Genomic DNA, 26,098 nt, shown 5'->3' on the forward strand with positions numbered 1-26,098 from the left:
ACAGTCTGCGGGGCAGAATTAAGGAGAAGGGAGGTGAAGGACAACCTAGGAAAAGGAAGCAGGTTCTTGAGACTAAGGCCCGGGGGCAGGGGCTTAGGCCGAAGGCTGGGCGGGAACTGAGATGCACATACAACTGTCCCTGCGCTCTGTGGGACAGAGTACAGTCCCCTCCAACATCCAGGTAAGGGCCACCCTCCCAGACGGAGAAGAGCCGGGATCCGACAGTAGCCTGGTCCTTGGACCAATCACAACCTTTTCTCAAGAAAGAGGCGGAGCCAAAGGGGGGCTGACTCTTCCCTTGTCCCCGCCCCGCTAGGTAAAGTAACCAATCGCAATCCACCTCGAGGAAGCGAGCGCAAGCCGCAATAACCAATCACGCCGCGAAGCTTCTCGTGCATGCTTGACCCTGCCCCTCCAGCTGCGACAAAGATGGCGCGCGAGCTCCTGGGTTCTGTAGTTTTCTCGGGATTCGAAGGCCCGGGTGCTCGAGTCAGCCCTTATCGCCCCGCCCCCAGGCCCTTCCACTACGCTAGTACGCATGCCCAGAGCCCCAGCCCAGGGGAGAAGAGACACGAAAGGAAGGAGGCGGGACGACATTGGAAAAAAAAAAAAGCAAACAAAAAAACCACCCTCCGGTCGGGAGGCGACAGGGGAGGGGTCCGCTCCTCCCAGAAGGCGGTGCTGTCTGCCCGGGCGAGCCACGCGGAGGGTTGTGGGGCGGATAGCGTCTCTCCTGATGGAGCCTCATGGAGTCCGGTGGGCGGGGGACTCCATATCCCAGCATGCCCTGCGGCGGGCCCGACCGGCCGCGACTCGGGGCTTGGCCCCGGCCCTAGCTCGTCGGCGGTGTATCGGGGCGCGTGGAGGCTGCAGTCACGGTGGCGCCCGCGGGGACGGAGGAGGGAATGAGTGAAGAGGAGCAGGGCTCCGGCACTACCACGGGCTGCGGGCTGCCCAGGTGAGCCGCCTCGTATCGATCCCTGCAGGGCTAAGAGCGTGGTGCGGTGCGGAGGGGGTAGCGGTGCGGCCCCAGCATGCACCTGGCCTGAGGGTTGTTCCCGGCAAGCACTGGGGTACTGGGCCGTGGTTCCCGGCATGCATCCCGGCAGTGGTCACTGCCTCCAGCTGTAAATAGTTTGGGGTTGGCCGGGTTCCCAGACTGCACTGGGGCACTGGGCTTTACGCCCCCGACATTCAGTGCATTTGGTGGGTACTGAGTTCCTGGCCTGCACTGTGTCAGGGGACATGCACTTCCAACCTGCACTGGGGTACAGGATCCCCGCCTTGACTGAGACAGGAACAGCGCAGTCCCCGCTTGCCTTGGGGCAGTGCACTCAGCTTTCTCAGCCTGCACCTCTTCTCCACATTGAACCCAGCCAATGGCTGCTGTATTGCTTGGGGTCCCCTGGACCCTATGTCCCCCATAATGTGCCTGGGTCTGATGTGGCAGTGCTTGGCCAGGTGGGTGCAGAGAGGAGAGGTGTGATGAGGGTCTGTGCCCCTCCCCCCAGTATAGAGCAAATGCTGGCAGCCAACCCGGGCAAGACCCCGATCAGCCTTCTGCAGGAGTATGGGACCAGAATAGGGAAGACGCCCGTGTACGACCTTCTCAAAGCCGAGGGCCAAGCCCACCAGCCTAATTTCACCTTCAGGGTCACCGTTGGCGACACCAGCTGCACTGGTGAGGAAGGCTTGGGCAACCTGGCTGGGGTGTGCGTTCACAGGGCCCCATTGGCTTTATTTCTTGGAGTTTCTTCACAGTCCTCTTCTCCAAGGCCGCTGAGGGAAGGAGAGATTTCAGGGGAAAAGCCACTGACTGGATTGGGAGAACAGGCCTGCTAGGAGGAGGGTAGGACTGCCACGGTGATCTGGCAGATCGTCATCATCCTAGAGAAAAAAATAAGAGATAAACTGAAATCTCAGCGAAGTATTTGGGGAAGTGAGTGCCTGCTGTGCTCTCTGTTCCAGGTGCTCTGTTGCAAATTCCTCTTTAGTCTTAAACCTCAGTCTAATCCAGTGATGTAGGTAGTAGTATTCTCATGTTAGGTGTGAGGAAACTGAGGCTCAGAGAGATTCTTTAGCTGGTGCAAGGTCACATCCCTAGGAAGTGGCAGAGCCAGGCTTTGACTGTAGAGCCTACTGTTTCTGTTTTTCCAGCCATCTCTATTTATTGAGCGCAAAGAAAGTGCTGGCCAGAGGAAAGTGAGGCAGAGAAAGAATCTCCACCCACAGTATCTGAGTTCAGCAGCAGTTCTGCCTGGCATGGCTTGATTTGGGGAGCTCATGGAAGAATAAAGGAGGGCCCTTCCTTCCAGCGATTAGTGTGACACTTCCAGTCTTGGGCAGGGGGAGGTGTGTGAGAGGGGCCTTGGTTGACTACCTCTAGCTGTGAGGAGAGAGGCTGTGGGATGCCGGTTTCTCTTCCATCCTTCCAGTGACCTCCAGTATTGCCCACACCCCCTCTCTCAGGTCAGGGCCCCAGCAAGAAGGCAGCCAAGCACAAGGCAGCTGAGGTGGCCCTCAAACACCTCAAAGGGGGGAGCATGCTGGAGCCGGCCCTGGAGGACAGCAGGTGAGGGAGGAAGAGCCAAGGCATCCTAGAGGCCCTGCCAGGAACCCACGCCCTTGCGCCAGCCCCTCTGCCCAGTAGGCCTGGCGCAGTGATGCTTAGCCACCTCGACCTGGCCTTTTCCTGAGAGTTTCCTCTGGACCCGGGCAGGATGCTTACAGGGCTCCTGCTGCTGGAAGGATTCTGGGGGGAATAGCCAGCCGCACTGAGGGGTCATGGCTGTGGTTTGGGACCTAGGCTAGGGAGGGAGAGGGGTGGAGGCTGAGGCTGGAAGGAGTTGCTCCCCAACATGCCTCCTCTTTCTGGCAAGCTGTCCTTCCCTCTTCCACACTCAGGTCAGGAGCTTGTTGCTCCCGTGGTTCTTGGGTACGAAGAGACCCTCCTTGCCCTTTTCTCACTCTTTTTGATCTGGTGTTTGGCAGCAAAGGAGCCCAGGAGGAAGAGCTGGTGGTTGAACTTCCCTGAGTCTTTGGCTCGAGTGGGAAGGAATTTTCTTAGGGCATGGGCAGGTCAGGAGACCTGGGTCCCCCTCCGCCCCCTCCCACATGGGTGTGAATCAAAGGCCCCCTTCCCCTCGGGAAGTTCTTTTTCTCCCCTAGACTCTTCACTGCCTGAGGACGGTCTGGTTTTAACTGCTGCAGCGGCTGCTACTCCCGTTCCGTCTGCTGTCCCAACCAGGTATCTTGTGTCTCCTGACTGCCTGGGCGGGGAGGAAGGGCTCCTGGCTCCTGGCCCCCAGCCCTTGGACCCAGGCAGGTCAGGCGTGAGGAAGTCTGAGAGTAAACAGAGGATGAATAGTTGGGGACCAGGATTTGAAGAATTTGCACCCGCTGGTAAGCTCTTGGGACAGGAAGTAATTGGTGACTTTTAAATAGCCATGTGGATGATGTTTGACCATGTTTAAAGGTCTTGCAGGCCCCATTTTCTTCTGAGCCGGCCACGAGATGGTCTTATGTGAGTCCCACCAGGTGCTTCGGGGACTGGATATACAGCCCCTCTCTCACTGTCCTGGAGAAGTGATGATCAAGTGTTCCAGAAAATTGAAATGGGCCTGGGACCTGGAGGAGACCTCACTTGGGTGGGAGGGGCAAGGAAGCCGGCTGGACGTCTGGACAGACAGCTGCCTGCCTGGCAGGGAGTAGGGAGGTGGTAGTTGGGAAAACCAAAGCAGAGCTGAGGACTCATGCGCAGCCACAGAAGGAGGCAGCCCCATCAGCATTGGTCTTGGGCCCTTCTTCCTTCAGGAGCCCCCCCATGGAGGTGCAGCCCCCCGTCTCCCCTCAGCAGTCTGAGTGCAACCCCGTTGGCGCTCTGCAGGTGTGCCCCATCCTCATTTTCTGTGCATGCCTGTCTTCTCTTGAACTAGGGGCTGTGCGGGAAGGTTCTGTGGGCCGGTTACCCTGTTTGCGGGCTATCCACCCCCCTGTATTCCTTCTCCTACCTGAGGCTTCTAGGGTAGGAGGGAGAGGATGCGAGGTGTCTTTTCTCACTCAGCCTTGTGTGCCCTTGTTTCCCCTTCCAAGGAGCTGGTGGTGCAGAAAGGCTGGCGGTTGCCTGAGTACACGGTGACCCAGGAGTCTGGGCCGGCCCACCGCAAAGAGTTTACCATGACCTGCCGAGTGGAGCGTTTCATTGAGATTGGTAACTGGGCAGAACAGTTCTTGTAGCTACTGTCCCCCAGCCACGCGCAGCTCCTAGTCTTTCTCTGCTCCGGCCCGCGGTCCTGGCTTCTCTGCTCTGGGCTCGGCTCCTTCCTCCTAGCTTCTTCCTTGAGCCCTCTCTTTACCTCCCTCTTCTGGCCCATCGTGTTCTCAGGTGCCTGGCAGATCCCGAGCTCCCCTTTCCAACTGACATCCCCTGAGGGGACCCTCAACCCAAGTTTGAGCTGGGTGGACAGTTTGAGCTAGGTCTTTTGGGAATCATAAACCAGCAGCCCTCTCCCACATGCAGGCAGTGGCACTTCCAAAAAGCTGGCAAAGCGTAATGCGGCGGCCAAAATGCTGCTTCGAGTGCACACGGTGCCCCTGGATGCCCGGGATGGGAATGAGGCGGAGCCTGATGACGACCACTTCTCCATTGTGAGTGGCTTGTGGGCCGGGCACTGGGCTCCATGTGCTGTGCCGGTGCAGGCACTGGGGGCTCAGGAGTCTGTGGGTCGGGAGTAAGCCTCTCTGGGTCCCGGGCCTGCTTCTGCCCATTTTCCTACCAGACCCAGGGCTCCTTGGGCCTCCTCTCAGCCTTAACTGTAGGCCCACCTGGTGAGTGCTGTGGGGGAGCTGGCCCAGGACAGGGGCCTTGTAGGCTTGTGTTACTGGGATGAGGAAAGCTGCCTGGCCATCTGGTCCAGGGTCTAGTTGTTAGAGGAGGCCATACAGGGAGGGACTGGGGGGAGGCAAGCTGGAGGAAGCTTCTCGGTCTTTTCTCTCCTAATAGACATTGCATGTCTGTTAAATGCCTGGGTCTCACAGCTCCTGGCTGCATATTTCTCACTGTCCCCATCTCGTCAGGGTGTGGGCTCCCGCCTGGATGGACTTCGGAACCGGGGCCCAGGCTGCACCTGGGATTCTCTGCGGAATTCGGTGGGAGAGAAGATCCTGTCCCTCCGCAGCTGCTCCCTGGGCTCCTTAGGTGCTCTGGGCCCTGCCTGCTGCAGTGTCCTCAGTGAGCTCTCTGAGGAGCAGGCCTTCCATGTCAGCTACCTGGATATTGGTATGGCTAGTTGGGGGGCCGGGGGATGGTGGGGACTGGACCAGAGCAAGTATGGATGGGTCTGAGGGGGTGTGGGAGGGCGTGATGATGCGTGCACCCCTCCTGGTGCTGCCTTCCCGCCCAACGCTGCCTCCCTCCTCTTTCTTGGTCTCCAGAGGAGCTGAGCTTGAGTGGGCTCTGCCAGTGTCTGGTGGAGCTGTCCACACAGCCGGCCACTGTGTGTCATGGCTCTGCAACCACCAGGGAGGCGGCCCGTGGTGAGGCCGCTCGCCGTGCCCTGCAGTACCTCAAGATCATGGCGGGCAGCAAGTAAAGGCCCAGCTGGACTCATGGACGTGCACCCTTGCTCCCTGCTCTTCCTGCCCTGGCCCCCGCATCTGCCCAGCTCTGGTACCCCCCAGGAGGTGCCGTCTCTACCTCTGACACAGACTGCTTGCCGGCAGGCCGTGGAGGGCCAGGAGCCAGGGACCACAGGGCCTCAGCTGGCCCAGGATCCATCCTCTTGTTATTGGTGATGACAAGGGAGAAGGAAATGGGGGGTCTCCCCTAGAGCCCAGAATAAACGTGCTGCTCCTTGGATTCTTAAACCCTGCCCTCTCTGTTCCCTGAGTAGTGCTGATGGCAGAGGAGGTTAGCAGTAGGTCACCTCCCCTGTTGTGCCTCCCCCCTTCTTCCCCACATGTCCCCATGTTTGCCTTTCTGGTGGCAGGAGGCTGGGTGCAGTGACCTCCAGGAACCCCATGAGGAGGGTCTGGTTTGGTGGAGAAGGTGGGGGCTGCGCTTCTTGCCTTGGGGCTCCCTCCCAGCCCTTTCAAGTCTCATACAGACACAGACACATGGATTCAGAAGCCAGACAGCTTTATTTGGGGGGGACACATGGCACTTTTGGATGTGGGCTTTGCATGCACAAATATCAAGGAAGGACATGTCGTTTCTTCCCAAAGCGTTGAGGGGCAGCCAGGCTCCAGAACAGGGAGTTCAGCCCCTCCCCAGCTCGAGGACTCAGCCGTTTGGTACTCCAGGAGCCCCAGGTGTTTCTGCCAAACCTTAGGAGAGACCTGTCCTCAGCCGGAGCTCTTTTCAGTCCCTCTCTTCTCTAGCCCCCTCCCTTTCCTTTCTCTTTGGCCCCTGCCCTTTCTGTCTCCAGCCCCTGTGTTGCCCATAACCCTCTCACACTTACCTCTGGGGCTGAAACAGGAAGGCTGGGCTCCAGTCTGGTCTCTGCATGGCCTGGAGCAGGGAGCGCCGGAGTGGCCCAGGGGTCTGGGCATCCTGCGGTGGGTAGGGTTCGGTGTCTTCCTCCTGTGCCACGGAGGCATCCGGGAAGGAAGACGGGCAAAGTCCTTGGGCATTTAAGTCACAAGGGGAAGGGAGTGGCTTCCAGGGGCAAGTAGTAGGAGGCTGAGGAGCCATTTCCTCAGATGTGAGGACCCAGTGAAGACCCTGGCAGCCAGACAGAAGCTTTGAACCTAGAGCATAAGGCTCAAGCTGAGGTAGAGGAAAAATGGTGACATGGAGGTGGGGGTGCTAACTTACCTCGAACATCTGGTCTCCTTCATTCTGGCCCCCTGGTCCTTCAGTGTGGCCCCAGTCTGTTATCAACAGCAGCACCACCAGCAACACTGCTGCCCGCCTGGAATCCATCCTATCTGCCTTCCTACAGGCACACCCACCTTTTATACCTGCTGTCCCCTGTCTCCTAGCCCCACAACAGCCTGAGGGGGAATCTAGTGCAGGCAATGGAAATGCACAGCTCCATTAAGAGCCACCTGGGATCCCCTCCCATGGCACCCCCCAGACTTCCTGCTCTCAGTCTCCAGCCCCCAGCCCCTAAGCCTGGAGTTACAGACTTTATTAGATGCATAAATCCTGTCTCTAGAGCTCAAGAAGCGTCATTAATTGCAGACACTGTGTCAGAGCCAGGCCCTAGGGGGCCTTCAAGAACCCCCAATACCTCAACAGGTTGGAGAGCTCTAATTGCACACCGCTTTCTTAACTGTAGAATAAAAGCGGAAGGAAAGTCCTGTCAGGAAGGGTTAGGCGTGTCCTGGAACAGAGGGAGGTGGGGGCAAGAGCAGGAGTCAGAGTTGGCCAGGATGACCCGCCTGGTCCCTCCCCTCACCGGGGCTGCAGTCAGGGTCACCCAGCCCCTTCACCCTCCTGTGTACACGCCTTTTTTTTTTTTTTTTTTTAAAGATTTTATTATTTCCTTTTTCTCCCCAAAGCCCCCCGGTACATAGCTGTATATTCTTCGTTGTGGGTTCCTCTAGTTGTGGCATGTGGGACGCTGCCTCAGCGTGGTCCGATGAGCAGTGCCATGTCCGCGCCCAGGACTCGAACCAACGAAACACTGGGCCGCCTGCAGCGGAGCGCGCGCGAACCTAACCACTCGGCCACGGGGCCAGCCCCCTGTGTACACGCCTTTTGGAGGGTTAAAGATGGAATCACCACTATGAGATTTGCCTGTAGATAGAAAAGTGAGACACGGAAGGAGACGAAAAGGTTTCGGAGCTCGCAGAAGGTGGAGATCGCTTCAGCGTTGTAGACTGACCCGTCTTCACCAGAGAGCGCTGCTTAGGACCTGCCTCCCCTTGGCCCAGAGCCAGCCCCTGCAGCCGAAGCGCTGCTGCCACCCTGTGGTCACAGCTCTGCACTGTCAGGCCAGGCGCTTTCCTTCTGGAACAGCTCTGTGAGGGGTGGGCTGGGTTGGAGGGCCTAGGGCCCCGACTCCGTGTCCCAGAAAGGCAGGGGCAGGATACTGGGGCTGGCCTATCGTTTTGTCTGTCTCCTTCCAGTCACCCCAGCCTCTGCCTGCTCTAGTGCTGACCCATCGAGGCAATCGAATCCCGCCTTAGGAAAAGTCAGTCACTGCCTCTCAGGGAGGGGTCCCTCAGAGCCACCGGTGCAGTTTCCCTTCTGATCCCAGAGTCCTTCCTAGGCCTTCCCACAGGGCGGTTCTGTGGCCTCTGCTGGAGAGGCGGCATGAGGTCGTGAGCCTGTGAGCCAGCCTTGCGCAAGCTGTCTGCCTCTCAGCTGCAGTTTCTTCACCTAGAACATGGCAGCAGCAAAGGAGCCGCTTCCCGGGGGGAAGCACTGTTTGAGACACTCTCTGTAATCCATTTGGCACAGGATCTGACTTAGAGCAAGTGTCCTCAAAACGTGAGCTGTGACGATCCTCGCACACCAGAGTCCTGGGGACTTGCCATCTCCTGAGGCCGTCTTCGGACAGTCTTCTCCTTACCTGGAGCTGGCTCCCATGGCTCTGTGGCTCCAGCAGGGCCCCAGTTTGCCCCAGTCAGTCTCACAGAACATCTCTCATCTCTTTCATGTTCACAAGCCTTCTGCGTGTTTGAAGACAGATTTCATGCTCCCACTCTGAGTCTTTTTTTGTTCAAGGGAAGTGTTGTCCCCTCTTTAAAGCAAGGCATCTAGAAACCACCTTACACTTTGGATAGGTAGGTTAGGGCAGGTTTTGATCTGGATGTTCTAGATATCATGTTTCTGTTAATGCAGCCTTAGTTAGGGTGTACGTTTCTGTAAACTTTCTCTCACAGTTGGTCCCAAGCACAGAACCTGACATTCCTCATTCTATCTTGTAGTTTCAGTGTCGCTTACAAGGGAGCATCAAGTCTGTGGGTAGACGGCTCCTCTGCGGGAAATGGATCCTGCACCACATCGGGGCCCTTGTCTGTTCTTTGACAGAGGTCCAGAGGAGCGGGGCTGCGAGGGAGGGGGAGGCGCTGCAGAGTGGCTCTGGGGGCCACGGGACTCAGTTTCAGTCCTCGCTCTGGCGCTTCCCTGTGTGCCTTGGCCAGGTGCTCCACCTCAGCCTGAGTTCATCCTCAATAACAGGAGGCAAACGCCTCTGTTCTCAGGAGGTCCTGGCAAGCAGTAAATGACTTGATGAAAGCCAGGCGTCTAGTATTCCATCCTGCACAGAGCAGGCACTCAGCGAATGTTTCCCACCCTCCTGCTTCCCCCTCTCATATTTCTCTGATCACCAATTAGGAGCGGGTCTGAGCTGAGGCTGCATCCAGAAAGGGGCTGGTCTAGCTGGCTTCCCACGTCCAGGATGGAGTTGATTGCTGTCTCTTTTGGTTAGAAGTTGGAATAGGTTAATTCTTCTACTTGGGAAACTGTCCTGCTTTCAGAGTCTTATCCACACCTCCAGAATTTCTCAATCTTGACTTTGTTATTTGGCTTCCAGCAACTTCCTTTCTTGCCTTTCTCTGGACCCCCATGTGCTCCTGACCACATCACAGTAAAGACCACCACTGCCTTTCCCACTCTCCTGAGGAGACTCGGGCTTCCGATTTGTGTCAATTATACCAAACATCAGCCACAAACAGCCTCTAAACCACTTCTGTCCTCTTGGGAAGCCCTCAGACACCTGCTGTCTCCTGGTCGAGTTCGCGAGCCTGCTTCCCTCGCCTCACTTGTGATGAGAATTATCACGCAAGTGAAGGACACACACAAATGCCCAGAAATGCAGAGTGATCGCCCCACACCTCCCCACGGTTCTGAGCATTTCCTGTTTTTCTTGTGAACTCTCTTCCCTGCTTCTAAGCAAACTCCACCCCTCATTTCCAGACCAGCCTCCTCCCCACACCCACAGAAGTCACAGAAAGCTTCTTTTTCAGTGTCTATGTGCACTCCCCAGACATGCTGGAAACTTGAGGGTGGGGCGTATAAAGTTTCTTAATTTTGGGGAGGTCAGGAGGGGATAAAACACTGAAAGCTAAGAAGTCACTTGCCTTCAGACACCCTCCCATCCCCCATCTACATAAAGCACCTAAGTTCTCCAGCAAGTGCTCCTGTGATGCTGAGGGCCCTGGCGCCCAGGGCAGGGCAAAGATCTGAGCCCCAGTCTCTGTGGCTCATGTTGTGTTATGTAATATATAAACCACCCACCTTCTCTAGGCTGTGTCTTCCATGCATAAAAGGAGGGATAAGAATCCCTGCTCCTTCTGTCCTAAGAAATGGGAGTGAGGAAGATCACAGACATCAAAGCCAACGAGCTCCCAGAAAGAGTGGACAATGCAACTTGTCGATGAGAGTACTGAAGCATCAGACAGAACAGTGGTTCTCTTGATAGTTTAATGTTATATTTGCAGCATAAATAAGGCACAATATATGTCAGGGCAAGGGAGAAAGGGAGAAGGCATGGCTGGGGGGGGCGGGTAACTGCTAAGTGGCAAGGGGGAAGGAAGAAGGGACGGTTAGGGAGAAGAGAGCGAAGCCTCTGCCTCAGCCCCGTCCCGGGAGAACGTGAGAGCCTGCTCACAGGGACATGCGGAATTGGGTGGAGGGGAGAGGGAGAAGATGGTTTTGTAACAAAACAGCCTGTAGCACTGCATCCTCCCATCTGTCAAAGCCCACCACTGGGGACTGGGGAGTCCCAGACCCAGAGTCGAGTTCCTTGATGAGGTGGAGAGGTGTTGCTGCGTGTCAGATATACAGGTGAACAGAGATACAGCCATAGACACACACTGCTTTCTTTTCAATAGATACTATGTTAGGAGGCTGCAGCCCCCACTGCTGGGGCGGGAGGCTCATCTCCCTCCCTGAAAGGTGTGTGTGTGCGTCTGTGGGAGAACAGGACAGCTCAAGCTCCAGCTGGTCCTTCCTCTAACAGAGAACGTGGAGTGATCAGTCTGCAAGAAAATATGGGACAACTTCTGTCCAGACAGATGCAGGACTGGTTTTAGGGATACGCAGAAGGAAGACAAACCTAGATTGTGATGTGAGTGATGTGTTTGTTGTTTTAATGGGAGTGGAGGGAGGGACTGGAGGAAATGGAAAAATATGTTAGTGCTAAGGCAGAGGATGGTACTTAAAATATCCTAGACACCCTCAAGAATTTCCCAGCTTGCCCCTAAGGCAATGGTTCTCATTTTTAGTGTGCATCAGAATCACTTGGAGTGCTTGTCAGGGCCCAACCCTAGAGCTCCCGATTCAGTAGGTCTGGGGAGGGGCCCGAATGTGCATTTCTAAGTTCCCAGACGATGGTGCTGCTGGTCCTGGACCATATTCTAAGAACTACTGCCCGAAGGGAAAGTCAGTGAAACTAGTGCTCATAGCCATTTCTTACAGCTAAAACACCACTTACCAGTAGCTAATGCTGGTGAGAGATCTTTGTGCTACCAGCCTCCCGTTAAAAAAATAAAATTAAACCCTAGCAGCACAATACAAACCTGCATCTGCAAAGGACATAAGCTGCCTTAACCTGCCCTACTCTCCCCAGCTTTTCCTCATTCTGGGGTAGGACTTTACCCCAAAGAGAGATGAATGAACTGGTACAGAGGGTGGGAAAGTTGGCCAGCAGCCACCTATGCTCATTCCTGCTGGGTTACCACACCGCCCTCGGGTGGGTAGATGGGGATTTATGTCTCTGTGCACATGCCCGTGTGCAAGAAACAGAGAGAAATCGGTTCTATACTCTGAGGGGGATGATTAGGGTTGTGGGAGGCTGAAGTAGGATGTGGGGGGTCCCCTAATCTGCCTTAGGATCCTCACCTGTCCTGTTCCTCCCTCCACCCCTGTCAAACAAAAGTCTAAAGAAGCAGGAAGAGCATATCAACAAAGGCATATGTGGTCTAGCTAAAAGGACTGGATTCTAAACAGACTGGTTATGAAATTTTAAAAAAAGAATACATTTCCTTCCTGTGTATACAATGTACAATATTAATGGAAAATAATGATTTGGGGATGGGAAGGAAGTTATGAAAGGGGGGGCTTTTTTTGAGGGGGAGAGCTGTCTCAGGGCTAGCACCTTTAAAGGAGCCTCTCAGGGTGGAGCAGGGGAGCCTCAGAAACGAGAGGAGGAATCTTTGGTTCTGCTTGGTGGTTCAGGCTGTAGATGGGACACGGTTATGGATAAGCACCCGTCTACAGGATGGGTGTGCAGGAGGGCAGTGAATCAGGAGAGGAGCCGAGAACAAGAGACCAGGCACAGGGAAGGCAGCAAGGTGAGGCTCAGTTAGGCCATCCTTTCACCACCACCAAGTATGTGGTCTGGAGCTTAGGGCCAAGGTGAGGAGCGGAGGCCAAAGGAAGCCAGATTTAGGGTGTACAACCAACAGGGTAAGAGGAAGTAAAGGAGGTCCTCCTCTTTCCAGTTCTCCCTAGCAGTGTGGGAGGCTTTCTCAGACTTTCAACTCTAAGCGAGCTTTCTGTTAAGAGAACGGGACAGAAAGCCTGCAGGCCAGAAGACCCAGTCCTGGCTCCCATGTCTATGGCCTTGGGTATCCAGCAGCTGCGTCTCTGGAGCAAGGTGGGAGGCCTGAGTCCTGGCTTCACTAGGATGAGTCTCAAGGCACCCACACTCCCAGCTCCTTTCACCAAGTGTCTTCCCTCAGGCCCCTAGAAAGGCCATGGGCCTTAAGAAGGGCTAAGTGACACCTTCCATGATGTTTGGTTCTAGTCCAAATGAGTCTGGAAGGCAAAGCGCAGGGGAGAGCGGCCACGTGGCTGGCAGCAATGACATGGTAAGTGACACTCCCCTTGATTATAAGAGAGGCTTCAGGGTAAGCAATTGCTCTGCCTTCTTAGTGAAACCAAGGACAACTAAGGAGCTGTTTGGGAGGGTCTGTCCTCCCCCTTCCTTGTTTCACTGCTACTTTACTACTAAGGCTCTGCCAATGCCCCTCATTTAGGTCTCCAATACTTACTTCCCACTGATGGAAGTGAAATAAGGACTCAGGAGAATTAGACTTGGGGGCTGAGAAACTAAATAAGATCCACTACATAAATCCTACGCAGAGACACACTGGCAGGGCTCAAACTTACTCCAAGGCCAGGTAGCGAGGCAGGGCATGTGTGCAGTGACAAACCGATTCTTAACTTGAAAAACACTTGACTGAAGGGGGAAGGAAAATAATCAAGGGTCTTATGAAGGCTCCTTGGGAGCCATAAACTCAGTCAAGCTTTGGGCAAAGCTGCTAGGGGGAAATCAAGATAATAAAAAAGGAAACACAACTGAAGCAGAAGAAAATCCCAAGGAGCAGCCGGCTAAAGGAAAAGTCCTGAGCACAAGTTATGGCTGTGAATTTTTAAAGGCAAGTAGAACCCCTGGAGGAGGCAGCCTGCATCCTGACCATCTGCCCTGCCATTTGCTAGTCTAAGTCACCTCAGGGGCTGTTCCTGTTGGGTCCTGGGTGGCAGAGGATGAAAAAATCATGTTTTCTCTCCTTTCTCTTCAGCAGGTGTGGCTTGTTCAGCACCGGCTCTGAAAAGCAGGAGGGAAAATTACAAACAAATGCAGTAAAACATGTCATCCGACTGGCTCACCAGTTTAATCACTCTGAGGAGATGGGAATCTTGTAGCTTAGAACATTTCCTCATTCCCCCATGACAGCCAATTTGGGAAGACAAAATAGGAAAGGAAGCTGGCAGTTATTTTGTATGTATGCTTAAGATGGAGAGGGGAGAGATGGAGAAAAGGACATTCTTGCCTTGGGCAGATGGCAGAAGGTGGCTCTGGGACAACGGGAAGGTTTCATACTGAAGGGCTATGAAAGCTGACCTATCTATCCACAGGCCTCTGGCTTTGGATTGCTTCCTACAGCCCTGGTAGAAATTGTGTAGTTCAGAGCCAAAGGAAGATGAGAAATCTTAATGGGGAAGAAAGAGGGGCAAGAAGGACGAATTTCTCCCCCTACCACCCAACTCTTCAAAGTAAGAACGGCTGAGAGCAATAGTCACCAGTCTCCCAGGCAGGCCAAACCCTCCACAAGCAGGGCTCTTCTGCTGAGGATAGGACTGCGCCTCTCCCCATCCTACCTTATACTCAAGAAACCCCACTCAGGACCTTGGCTGTGACACCTCAGAGTCCTGGGGCTTGGACTATGGAGAAGCATTGCTTCTGCGCAGCAGAGAGCAGAAAAGTGCTGAAGAAACACTGCAGAGCCAGAGAGACCTAGTGGCCAGGCTAGGAAGCTGGTGAAAGAGAGAGAAGAGAGATCCAGAGGGTGGGGGGCACTTGTGAATATAAGACCCAGCTCAGGAAAGAAGACAGATGTGTGAGGCTGAGAGATGGGGAAGAGCCAGAGAGCGCAGGAGTCCCTTACGTGACAGCCTCTAGAGGGCTGCATCTCAACCAGTTCTACAAGAGGGACAGAGGCAGTAATGTGGACAGGGAAATAAAGAAGGAGGAGCAGGAGCAGAAAGATGACCAAAAGGAATATGTATGCTTTGGCCAGTAAACTCTTGTAAGACATACAAGGATCAAGCTTTAAACGACATTCTTCCTACTGGGCCTGAGGGTTAGGACTGAAGGAAGATGGAGTGGGGAGGGGGTCAGCCAGTCAGACCCCAGGCACTTTCCCTTTTCACTACCAAGCAACAGCTAATAAGGCCACAAGATGAGGTTGCCAAGATGAGGTTAGCGGGAGGTGGAAAAGACCCCACGACTAGACTGGGAAAACTCGAGAGACAAAATGAGGTACCCAAATAGCTCCGGAAATAGATGAAAAAGGGTTAGAACTCTCGGGGTTTTGTTTCTTTCTTTTTGCTTTTTGTTTGTTGTTTGGGTGGCAGGTAGGGAGAAGGACTAAGGTTTATGGAATAGCTGGAAAAGACTGCTACCTCATACATCAAAGGTAACCTTACATTTCCCATAAGTGAATGTTTTAACTAGAATTTAGGAAGGGGACAAAGGGATAAATAAGCAGCTACTGGGAGACAAAGTCCTGAGTCCACGGTGTGGCTGGGGATGGGTCAGAGGGTGACACGCCATCAACTCTAGCCTCCCTCTGCCCAGCAGGAAGTGGCATGCTGCTAAGGAACGAGAAGGTAGCAGCTGCGGCTTAGTGGGAAGAGAGGGAACCGAGAATCCTGAAACCTAGAAGAGCAAGGGTTAGTGTTAAAAGAGACAGGTACACGTGCACGGGCAGGGGTGATTGTTCGGACCATCTGGAAAGGCCTTTGGCTATGGATATATCAGAAACGCCCCCCTCGGGGGATGATCTATGCGGCTCTGGGGCTGGGAGGCTCCTAGTACAGGTGTCAACGTACATGACCATGTGGCTGAAGAGAAAAGCCTCACATCTGTCCGTTACTCACAACACACAATTTTCCCCCCATGTTGCCATGTCCGAGGCAGATGGGAGGGGATAAGATGATATCTCTCTTGGCTCCTGGGCGGGCGAGCTCTGGCTGGGGACCTCTCCACCAGGGGAGGCATCATCTGCCCGCAGACTGGGACTGTGGGGTCATGATCACATGCGACTGTATCGGCATGCTCAGTTCTGTCCTTTGGCTGGCCATCTGAGTGAGGACCGAGGTGGCCACAGCTTCAGCTGCAGAACGAACGCTGAGGCCATTGCTAGGGGCTGTTGCTGAGCTGTGCTGAATCACAGGGGCTGGAGAACCCGTTGGCTCTGAGCTTTCCTTGGGGCTTTCTGCCAGGAAGGAGAGCAAAGAGCAGAGAGCAAGTGGTTAGAAAACAGAATGGGGAAACAGGCAGGACTATCTTTTGCCATAATTTTAAAGGAGCCCAAAGGAAAAGGAGGCCCACCTTTTTTTGAGGGAAAATTTCCCAGAATCTTGGCCTCTAAGCTGTGAATGGTCTAGGAAATGGGAAACAGAAGGGAAGCAAGAACTAGGCCCAAATTAACCTATTTTTCCCAATAAAGCAAATCCCCAACGTGTTAATTATATTGTCTGGCTTCTAGGTCTTTGCACAGTTCATTACCCTTATTGGAACACTCTTCCTCTTATTCTTGTCTTTAAAGGTGATTTAAAATAGATCTCTTTTTAGCTATCCTCTCTGACTAGTTCCCACAGAAATGGAATCATGCCATTATTTTTTACGTTCCTTTAGCATGTAGTTGCATCACAGGTAAGCCTGATAAATATCAAGCTACAATCAAATGATGTTATGAATGACCAGTCCTTGGCTAAGGTTCAGTTAACACAACAAACCACAAAGAGGTCTGTTAGACCCTCCTGACTATCAATTAGCTAGGTATTAATAACTGAAAGCAATTACGATGAGTTATGCCACTCCACGTAAAGTGACAGTAACAGTTTACTACTAAACACAAAGATCTGAGCTCATACGAAGCTAGCTCGATGTTTCTCATCAGTCGAGGAGTTTTATTAAACATCAGATAGCCTCCACGGCTGCTTAAACAGAGATGTGTGGAATAAGGGCAAACTGGCAATAGTTGGTTGTATTTTGACCTCCTGATGAATGCCTGAGTGTTCTTTCAGGATTCAAATGTTACCTCCTCTGTGAAGCCTTCTTTGCTATGCTCAGGAAATTAACTATTTCCTTGCTTGCGCTTTCAGAGCATACATCCATTTATTCAGCAAACATTTATGAGCATTGCCCATGTGCCAAGCACTAGGCTGTATAAAGAATAAAGCAGGAGCCCTGTCCTCAGGTGGCTCCCAGTCTAAGGGCTCTTTGCCTGAGACATCTGTGCTAACCTTATTCATGGGTTGACATGTTTATCTCCTCATAACCCTATGAGGTTAGTAACAGAGGCAGTAACAGTGGCTCATTTGTCCTCTGTCAAGTACCTACTGTGATGTCTACACCACACAGCAGGAACTAAATATATCTTTGCTGTTAACAAACAAGTATTAATGGGTTGACTACCTGTTAGAGTTCTTATAGTGACTGAGTAGAAAACTTACTGTAAATAGACTTCATACTGATAAACAGTCCTTGCTTTCCTTAGCCCATCAAAAGGATTTGAAGGGGCCTGCCCAGTGGCCGAGCTGTTAAGTACATGCACTCCAGCTTCAGCAACCCAGGGTTTCATTGGTTCGGATCCTGGTCCTAGACATGGCACCGCTCATCAGGCCATGCTGAGGCGGCATCCCACATGTCACAACTAGAAGGACCCACAACTAAAAATACACAACTATGTACTGGGGGGCTTTGGGGAGAAAAAGGAAAAATAAAATCTTAAAAAAAAAAAAAGGTTATATTAAATTAAAAAAAAATGGATTTGAAATGGTTGACCACTAAACTTCTTGAAACACTTTCTTATTTGGTTTACAGAACACCATACTCAGCTACTCAGCTGGTTTTCCTCCTACCTTCTTGGCTGCTCATTCTCATTCTCTTTTTTTTTTTTTGAGGAAGAGTGGCCCTGAGCTAACATCCATGCCCATCCTCCTCTACTTTATATGTGGGACACCTACCACAGCATGGCTTTTGCCAAGCGGTGCCATGTCCGCACCCGGGATCCGAACCAGCAAACCCTGGGCCGCCGAGAAGCGGAATATGTGCACTTAACTGCTGTGCCACAGGGCCGGCCCCTCTCATTCTCTTTTGTGGGTTCCTTCTCATCTCCCTGACCTCTAAATGTTGGAGTACCCCAGGGCTCAGTCCAGGGACTTCTCTTTCGCTATCTCTGCTCTCTCCCTTGACAGTAACATTTCCCAGTTTCATGGCTTTAAAAACTAACTATATGCTGCTGACTCCCAAAGTCGTATCTTTCGCCTTTCCTCTGAACTGCAGACCCATGTAACCAGCTGCCTGCTTGACATCTCCACCTACTAACAGACTTCTTAAACTCAGCTTGTCCAAAACTGAGCTCCTAATATGCCTCCCTGGCCCCTTCCTCCTACACGTTCCCCATCTCAGTGAATGGCAACTCTGTTCTCGCAGTTGCTCAGGCCACAACTGTAGCGTAATTTTTGCTGCTTCTTTTCTCATGTACTGCCCTGTCTGGCCCATCATCAAACCCTGTCACTCTAACTTCAATACATATTCTGAATTCAACCCCTTCTCACCACTTTCACTACCACCATCCAGTCCAAGGCTCCCTCCTCTCTTGCTCGTGCATGTGCAATAGCCTCCTAAGTGGACTGCCTGCTTCTGCCCGTGCCCCCTGCACCAACAGTGATCCTGTTCACACCCAGGTCAGATCAGTCATGTTCCTCCTCTGCTGAAAACTCTCTAGTGGCCCCAGTGTAGAGGAAAAGCTGAGGTCCTCACTATGACCAATGAGGCCCTACACAAAAACGCTCCCCTACCCCCGACACCTCATCTCTAACTCCTCTCCAGCCCCCATTCTCTCCAATCCAGCCACACTAGCCTCCCTGGTGTTCCTAGAATGTGCCAGGCCACTCCTACTTGGGGTCTTTGCATTTGCTGTTTCCCCTGCGTGGGGTACCTTTCTCCCATATAAATGCACGGCAAGTTCCCTCACTTCCTTATGGTCTTTATTCAAAAGCCACCTCATCTAAAATTTCAACCCTGCTGCCAACATTTCATATTTCTCTTCTCTGTTTTATTTTTTCTTCCAAGCATTTACTCTTATCTAACATACCATACATTGTACCTATTTATCTTGTTTATTGTCTGTCTCACCTACTAAAATATAAGCCCCTCAAGGGCAGGGATTTTAATCTAATCTATTTGGTTCCCTAATTTATCCTTAGCATGTAAAACAGTGCTTGGCACAGAACAGGCTCAGTCAAACCTACTTAATGAATGCCTGTACCATGAAGTGCATATTAAAACTCAAACTTAAATAGATATTTAAAACTGGTGATGTGGTTACTCTTTTTCTATGGGAACACATCTCTGAAATGATAGACAGTTAGTGGAAAAATAATTCAATATATCAAAATTTGATAGCCAACATTTCTATGAATTATTTAATTTGTATAGGAAAATGACTTACTAGCTTTTACTGTCCATAAGTAAATAATTCACAGTAATTTTAATTTTAGGATTGTGCTTGTCCTGAGCACGACGCTATGACCATATCTCTTTCTAGCACTATTTTATGTGTGCTCATAGATTACAAACTGAAACCAGTATCAGCCCATCATTAGGAAGATGAAACATACCCCCAAATCCCAGTGCTTAACCAAGCCCAATGTAGCATCTGCTGTTATATACTCTTGAGGTCAAGACAGTGTCTTTGGAATAAGAAAGACCTGGATGTGAATCCTGGCTCCACCACGTCACCAACTGTGTACTTCAGGTAAGTGACTAATCTGAGCGCAGTTTTATCGTGTATAAATGGAGGGAATATCTATTTCGTGAGAGAATTGGGAAGATGGTAGAGTGCTTAACACAAAGTAGGCACCCGATAAACTCTGTTACCCTTTATCTCCAACTATGATAGATAAACAGGATAACTCTATACGGTTTTCAAACAAAGGCTTCTAGGACTGGTTGCTCCACAAAGGCTGCTCACTCATCAGTCTGGACCCCCACAACATCCAGAATGGGGTTATAAAATTATAAACAGCTGAGACATTCATCACAGCAGTTTACTGACTTGCCCATGCTTAGTTGTGAGCCACTCACCTAAATAGCCTTGGGTCTTCTTCTGTAGTGCAGTGACTGGGCAGTCTTTATGAGCTAACAGTAGCTGTTTCAACTGAGCCACCTCATTGCGTAGTAATGTGACTTCATTCTGAGGAGGGAGGGAAGAAAAGAGGATCAAGAAAATTCATGCCACACTCTTTTTTTCTCTCTGCTTTTTCTCCCCAAATCCCCCCAGGACATAGTTGTATATCCTAGTTGTAGGTCCTTCTAGTTGTGGCATGTGGGACGCCGCCTCAGTGTGGCCTGATGAGTGGTGCCATGTCCGTGCCCAGGATCCAACCAGCAAAACCCTGGGCCGCTGAAGCGGAGCGTGCGAACTTAACCACTCGGCCACGGGGCCGGCCCCCTATGCTACACTCTTAAACATCTAGTGGCTGTCTGGATTTTCTCCCCTGAATCCAGGAAAGACTCCTGTGAGCAAGGCTGCAGACAGCCCAGGGCTGGTATAGTCACGAATTCAGTGACAGGGGCAGCTTACAGTGAAAAGCAGTGATTTATAATAGAAAAATTACTCCTCTTTAGGGTAAATATGATTATACCAAAATTAATAAGGCATATGTCTTTTGACTGAAAGCCTACTTCCAGGAATCTATTTAACAGAATTATCTACTCAAGTACATACAATATTCACTGCAGCCTTGCTGTTCTAGCAAAAAATCAGAAACATAAATATCCATACTTTATAATATAACAACACTATACAATGTACTGCTATACAGCTATTTAAAAAAATAGGGTAGACCCTCTATATACATGGTTAGATTTCCAGGAGATACTCTTAACCTATTTATGTTAAAACAAACACACAATCCCTCGCTGACTCCCCCACAAAAACTATAAATGAAAAAATATTTAGGAATACATATATATCAGGTAGGTACACACAAACATCCACAGGGAAGAGAATGAACCTGAGAAAGGCATATTGAAGAGCGACTTTGTTTTTATTCTACACCTCCACATGTGTATGCATATGTGTATTATATAAATGTCATATATAAATATATTACCTTGGTAATGAAATATTTTAATGATCAGAAGAAGGGAAAATAATAATCAAGAAACTATCCAGATTATAAGTGTTCTATTTGTGCTTGTATGGCTTTTTCTTTCTTTCTTTTATTAAGCTGCATTATCTGGGGCAAATACATTTCCCTTTGGGTATTCCATGACCTCAGTCGGATCCTGCTGATGGCTGAAAAGAGCACTTTTAAGCCCCCCTGGTGCACTTAATCTAATTCTCTTCACCCAAATGGGTCTGTGGATGACTCGTTCTAGTAGCAGATTTGGGAGTAGATGGTGAGTGTCTTTTCCAATCCTGGGGAAGAGATTTCAACTTTGACTAAGAGACTCTTTCTGTGTTTTTCCTGGCACATCTTCTGGATCTGTCCTAATTTAAAGAATTACCATCTTCTATCCTACTGTCCCACTGTTTTATGATTCAATCCCACTCCCCATATTCAACGATCCAATATCCTCCAGAACCCACTCACACTTAGCTGAATGTTCTGGGAAGTGAGCTCCTCTGCCTTCTTCTCCAGGGAGGACACCCATAGCTTCCGCTTTTGACGGCAACGTGAGGCTGCAGCCCGGTTGCGCTCCAGAAAGCGCTGCCGCCGCTCATCCGGATCTTCATCCACCGTGCGTCGCCGGCGCCCTCCGGTACTAGGAGTGGGCTGGGCTGGTGAGACCTGTTGCCCAGGAAGGAAGAGGAATTGCTTGAAGGGAATGTCACTCCTTTCCAAATTAAACCTGACATTTGGTAAATTCGTACGATCTGGTAAAGATCTGGTAAAGGGATGTACCAGTCTCTGTAACCAAAGCCAGTCTCATTACTCTGGCCCTTAGCTTCCCTGTTGGAGTAGTTCCTCATTCTGCCTCCCATTTCTTTCCAGCCTTCTCAGCCTCATACTTAGACAAACCACAGTTCAGTTGGAAACTGTATGTCTGAGATAGACAAAATGAAACTAGGATCAACTTTTTTTCCTCAACAATAAGAGTCTTGTAGGCAGGGAAGCTGTGATGGGGGCGGGTGACAGGGGAACTGCTAGGAAGACTGTGGAACAAAAAAGTTTGAGAATCACTGATTTGGACAAGCAATATATATAAACCACTGCATGCCACAACAAGTTTCAGAAAAGGAGGAAAGATTTTTACCACCGTGAAATAGGGGCTATTATGGAGAGATATGGATTAGTATATTCTTTTTACTTATAATCAGTTATTAATCACCCTCAATAATCCCCCTGCCTTGTTTGTTCTGTTTGTTTTTGTTTTTTTTGGTTTTTTTTTTTTTTTTTTGGAGGAAGATTAGCCCTCAGCTAACTACTGCCAGTCCTCCTCTTTTTGCTGAGGAAGCCTGGCTCTGAGCTAACATCCGTGCCCATCTTCCTCTAGTTTATACGTGGGACGCCTACCACAGCACGGCTGCCAAGCAGTGCCATGTCCGCACCCGGGATCCGAACCAGCAAACCCCAGGCCTCCGAGAAGCGGAACGTGCGAACTTAACCGCTGCGCCACCGGGCCGGCCCCTGTTCTGTTTGTTTTTTAAACAGAAAAACACTTCTCAATCCCTTTACAAATTGATGATATAGGACTGCCTTGTGTCTTTAAACTTCAGGCTGCTGTCCCTTGTCACTAAAGCACTTTTGGATCATCTTCCGTTTCTGTTAGCTGGTATGTGGTCAGAGAAGATAGACCAATTTTATAATAGTGGCCCAAATTAAAATGTAGAAAGGTCAACCATCTGTATAAAAGAAACTACATAATGTAAAACAATGCCAAAAATAAATTCTTCCTGGATCTGTTGCTATTAGGGACTATCTATGTTAGTTGTTCCCAAATGCCAGAGCTCACATCAGTTGCATGAGAATACACATGAGCTCATAAAAAAACAGAGTCTTCTCCACTTCAGGCCCTACTAAAGCATGTTCTCCATTAATACAGTAATCAGAGATAATTTTATTTATTCAGACTAATATCATGTCTCCCAAAAGAAAAAACTGGAGAGGAAATTTCAAACTCTATTTAATGAACTAGAGGTCTTGGATCATTGCTTCTCACTACACTAAGGGAAGTTTACACTAATTCTCTTGAGATGTTCAATTTCTTCTTTGTTGTGAGCTCACTGGAACACTTGTAAAGAGCGGTGCTTTAGGAGGATGCGGAAAGGGAAATGATATGTTCCTTTGCTCTCATAGGCAACTCAGTAACTCTCGCAGGGAGTGGAGGCGAAAGAACAGGCCAAGAGAAAGAAGGGAAGAACAAGAAGGAAAGGAATCAGTGTGACTAAAAAGGAAGTCATGTCATTTCCTCAAGAGGGAAGCAGCACAATTCGGGCAAGGGGACTAATGCTTTCCCATCTCCAGGGACTGGCATGGGAAGGGGTTACCGGAGGGCAGGCAGGCGTAGCTTCCAGTAAGAAAACTCAAAGGAAAGCTTTGTTGTTGGCCAAGCGTTAAGGCAGCATATGGCCATTAAATGTTGGGACACGTGGTGGCAACTGATGAAGCAGGTGGCGACATCAGGAAAAGGGCTGGGCAAAGGATGTAACTCTAGAAACCCATCTCAGGTTGTTGTCACCTGTCCAGTACAGACAATGCAAAAATTGCGGCCTATTCAGTTTGCAAAGAAACATTAAAACTTAGCCCTCCTTGAGAAAAAATTGGGCATCTACATGGGACTGCTCTGGCTTAAGACTTTACTTTCTCTGTCACAAGAACGAAGTAAATTGACAAGGAAAAGGTGTTTTTTGTGTGTCTGTTTACTGAGCCATCTTAATACTGTGAAATCACATTTTATTTCATTTTAATTTTTTTTGGTGAGGAAGATTGGCCCTGAACTAACACCTGTTGCCAATTTTCCTCTTTTTGCTGGAGGAAGAGTGGCCCTGAGCTAACATGAGTGCCAGTCTTCCTCTATTTTGTATGTGGGATGCCTCCACAGCATGGCTTGATGAGCGGTGTGTAGGTCTACGCCCAGGATCCAACTCCGTGAACCCTGGGCTGCTGAAGCAAAGTGCGTGAACTTAACCACTATGCAACCGGACTGGCCCCCTACATTTTATTAATATATTATTATTATCCATCTGATTTTTGCTGTAAAATCTAACCAGGTAAGGTTTTCTTTTGTAAGACTTAATAAATAGGAAAGAGACTAGAGAAGCCTCCTTTGCCTGGTACACAAAGTGGTTTGAAGTGAGGTTCTGTCCCCCCTTTTATTTCTTTTTGAGGAAGATTAGCCCTGAGCTAACTACTGCCAATCCTCCTCTTTTTGCTGAGGAAGACTGGTCCTGAGGTAACCTCCATGCCCATCTTCTTCTACTATATACGTGGGATGCCTACCACATCATGGCTTTTGCCAAGTAGTGCCATGTCTGCACCTGGGATCCGAACTGGCAAACCCTGGGCCACGGAGAAGTGGAATGTGCGAACTTAACCACTGCGCCACCAGGCTGGCCCCGGTTCTGTCCCATTTTAGAGGGTTCTGTAGATACATCATTCACATATACAAAGAAACAAACAGCAAAAATTGAGACCTCCTCTGTGACAGTTCTGCAAATGTCCAGCCCGTTTGCGCATAAGTATAACACAAGGGTGGGTAAAGAATGGTGTATTGTGCTACTGTCACACTGTCAACAAGAACCAAAGAGCAGGAAGATGCCCAGAAAGCGGAAATCCATCCTGCTCTTTCTTCTCTTTGAAAAACAGGTATGACATAAAGAGTAATGGTGACACAACTGGTTCCCCCATGCAAGGGCCCAACGGACCTGTGGCTGGGCAGGAGACGGGGCATCAGGGTGTTGGATGAGAATCTGGCTCTGCTCAGGACGGGCCGTCACCATGGTGCTGGCTGTGCCCACCACCATCCCACAACCACCGTTGATTGAGGAGACTTGGTGGGTTAGGGTGGCTTTTAGTCTCTGTGGGGAAAGATAAGAAAAATTAGCTTGTCAAGGGTAAAGGGTGAGAAGAGTGGGCTTAGATTTTATTACTGACCTTACAGATAGCTAAAATTTCCATGCTAATTTTCCCTTAACAGAGGAATTAAAGAAAATGACGAGGAGAGAGAATGTGCACCTGGATCCCCAAAATGCCTACTCTGTTCCCTGGCTATCATCGTGGCACAGGTGGAGGGCTGGGGGTGTTGAAGCAGTAGAGTCCAGATGAAAGCTCTCTCCTGGAACCGGGCCAGGTGCTGCTTACGCAGCTATTCACCTCTTGGCCAGCTCTCCTGCCCACTCATCCACCCTCCATCTGTCACCCTGGAACTAAAACAGCAAGAGTCCCACTCCAAACAATCTGTGCTGCCTCTTTTCACCACCGTGCTCTATGTACCAGGCTCCAAAGGTGGAAGAGAGGAGATAGGAGTCATGAATCAGGGTCTTTTCTTCTCTAGACCCCACCACAGGATGTCTTTAGCTTTGCCAGCCCCAGAAGTTTCCTTTGCTTGGCTCACTTGAAAAGCCTAGGCTGATACCACGTCTTTCAGAAGGCCCAACATTGCCCCAGGCCAGGATATACTCACCATCTTGGCTTCTGATGGCATAGGGTGGCCAGAGGGAGAAATAGAACCACTGCTGTTAACTGGTGGGCCAGGGATACCAGGAATGTTGGGTACTATAGACACAGGTCTGGCCAGCTGGATCAAGAGAAGGAAGAAAAACCAGAAGGGAACATAATACTATTGGTGAGGCAACACTTTCCCAAAATGAAGTGCTTTTGAGATTGGCACATCAGGGCCTGTTCTGTGCAATCTGCCCACAGGGTATGCAGGGACAGCCTGAGAAATACCTTCCCCCATGGAGCACCACAGGGCAGGGAATCTAATCCTTCAGTGCTGTGACAATTTCTATGAGACAGGCTGGGACTGTATCTTGAGGAAAGTGGTGGGCAATTTGGGAGGTGCTAAGTGCCAAGTGAAATCAACCAATCAGCAGGCTGGCAAGATCAATTTCTAGACCAGGAGCCAATTGTCCAGATGAGTCTTTGTCTAGTGTTCCATAGTGCTGGGTTGGCAGAGGTTAGTGAAGAGCGTGGGCAGGCTGCTATGCTCAACTAATACAGACCAGAGCCCACGTTTCCCAGGGGCTCGTGTGTGTTTATGAGCAATCAGGTGGAAGGGAGGGATTAGTGTGTGGGTAGGGTTGGCTGCCCCAACTACAGCGCTCACCGATATAACAGAAGGCATCTGTACCGGAGGCCCTGGCAGCACAGGCATGGTCTGTCCATTAGCAAGATGCATGACGAGAGGGAGGGAGCCAGTGGGAGACCTGGAGGAGACATGAAATGAAGTGGTCATAATACCAGTGGTCATGGTACCAGACCCTTTTGCTGACGGATCTTCCTCCTATAATTATAGGAGGTTTTTCAGTTTTCTCTAGTTAGAGAAGGTACAGGGCAACACTATAAAATCCTGACACCCTCATGAAGGTGGAAAAAGCAGAAAATGCTACTAACCTTACCTTATGGATGGAGAGAAATGGCAAGATCTTTATAACTTGCAAATTAAGCAAACAC

The 26,098-nt window shown here is 50.6% G+C and overlaps 3 protein-coding genes across 22 annotated transcripts in view; 1 reads left to right on the forward strand and 2 right to left on the reverse strand.

The window, feature by feature from the left end:
- Positions 1 to 422: 422 nt before the first annotated feature.
- Positions 423 to 5,865, forward strand: TARBP2 (TARBP2 subunit of RISC loading complex). Of its 3 annotated transcripts, none has more exons than XM_001504534.6 (9): positions 423 to 958; positions 1,512 to 1,681; positions 2,470 to 2,572; positions 3,152 to 3,247; positions 3,814 to 3,886; positions 4,093 to 4,210; positions 4,520 to 4,647; positions 5,077 to 5,278; positions 5,434 to 5,865. In XM_001504534.6, the coding sequence occupies exons 1-9, from the start codon at positions 906 to 908 to the stop codon at positions 5,589 to 5,591; spliced, it is 1,101 nt and encodes a 366-aa protein (XP_001504584.1). In that variant the 5' UTR covers positions 423 to 905; the 3' UTR covers positions 5,592 to 5,865. The 3 variants fall into 3 exon arrangements, with proteins under 3 accessions (XP_001504584.1, XP_005611306.1, XP_001504588.1); XM_005611249.4 differs by having other exon boundaries at positions 727 to 958; positions 1,517 to 1,681; XM_001504538.6 differs by lacking the exon at positions 423 to 958 and adding an exon at positions 1,061 to 1,206.
- Positions 5,866 to 6,119: 254 nt separating this feature from the next.
- On the reverse strand, positions 6,120 to 7,831 carry NPFF (neuropeptide FF-amide peptide precursor). Of its 4 annotated transcripts, none has more exons than XM_070271565.1 (4): positions 7,233 to 7,365; positions 6,815 to 6,935; positions 6,459 to 6,580; positions 6,120 to 6,324 (listed from the first exon to the last, which is right to left on the reverse strand). In XM_070271565.1, exons 2-4 carry the CDS (start codon positions 6,920 to 6,922, stop codon positions 6,192 to 6,194), a joined length of 363 nt encoding a protein of 120 aa, XP_070127666.1. In that variant the 5' UTR covers positions 6,923 to 6,935; positions 7,233 to 7,365; the 3' UTR covers positions 6,120 to 6,191. The 4 variants fall into 4 exon arrangements, with proteins under 4 accessions (XP_070127666.1, XP_023499475.1, XP_070127665.1 ...); XM_023643707.2 differs by having other exon boundaries at positions 6,459 to 6,721; XM_070271564.1 differs by having other exon boundaries at positions 6,459 to 6,721; positions 6,815 to 7,831.
- Positions 7,832 to 10,357: 2,526 nt separating this feature from the next.
- Positions 10,358 to 26,098, reverse strand: part of LOC100062229 (cyclic AMP-dependent transcription factor ATF-7) — an 82,750-nt gene continuing 67,009 nt past the window's right edge. For all 15 annotated transcript variants that reach the window (XM_014740836.3, XM_005611253.4, XM_070271559.1 and 12 more), the window contains 6 exons: positions 25,752 to 25,851; positions 25,107 to 25,220; positions 24,349 to 24,501; positions 21,074 to 21,271; positions 19,560 to 19,668; positions 10,358 to 15,678 (listed from right to left, as the gene is read on the reverse strand). In XM_014740836.3, the coding sequence (XP_014596322.1) occupies positions 15,461 to 15,678; positions 19,560 to 19,668; positions 21,074 to 21,271; positions 24,349 to 24,501; positions 25,107 to 25,220; positions 25,752 to 25,851 (892 nt within the window). In that variant the 3' untranslated portion in view covers positions 10,358 to 15,460. The remainder of the gene's footprint in view (positions 15,679 to 19,559; positions 19,669 to 21,073; positions 21,272 to 24,348; positions 24,502 to 25,106; positions 25,221 to 25,751; positions 25,852 to 26,098) is intronic.

Source organism: Equus caballus, chromosome 6 (assembly GCF_041296265.1).
Source record: "Equus caballus isolate H_3958 breed thoroughbred chromosome 6, TB-T2T, whole genome shotgun sequence".
Classification (NCBI taxonomy): Eukaryota; Metazoa; Chordata; class Mammalia; order Perissodactyla; family Equidae; genus Equus; species Equus caballus.

What these genes read in the sequence shown, in the direction of transcription:
- NPFF (XM_070271564.1), bottom strand. Translation starts at nt 6,922, where the DNA reads ATGGATTCCAGGCGGGCAGCAGTGTTGCTGGTGGTGCTGCTGTTGATA. An exon ending in AAGGAGACCAGATGTTCGAG is followed by an intron (nt 6,722 to 6,814) that starts GTAAGTTAGCAC and finishes TCTGGCTGCCAG; the next exon opens with GGTCTTCACTGGGTCCTCAC. An exon ending in TTCCTGTTTCAGCCCCAGAG is followed by an intron (nt 6,325 to 6,458) that starts GTAAGTGTGAGA and finishes GTCTCTCCTAAG; the next exon opens with GTTTGGCAGAAACACCTGGG.
- TARBP2 (XM_001504534.6), top strand. Translation starts at nt 906, where the DNA reads ATGAGTGAAGAGGAGCAGGGCTCCGGCACTACCACGGGCTGCGGGCTG. An exon ending in ACCCCGTTGGCGCTCTGCAG is followed by an intron (nt 3,887 to 4,092) that starts GTGTGCCCCATC and finishes TCCCCTTCCAAG; the next exon opens with GAGCTGGTGGTGCAGAAAGG. An exon ending in ATGACGACCACTTCTCCATT is followed by an intron (nt 4,648 to 5,076) that starts GTGAGTGGCTTG and finishes CCATCTCGTCAG; the next exon opens with GGTGTGGGCTCCCGCCTGGA.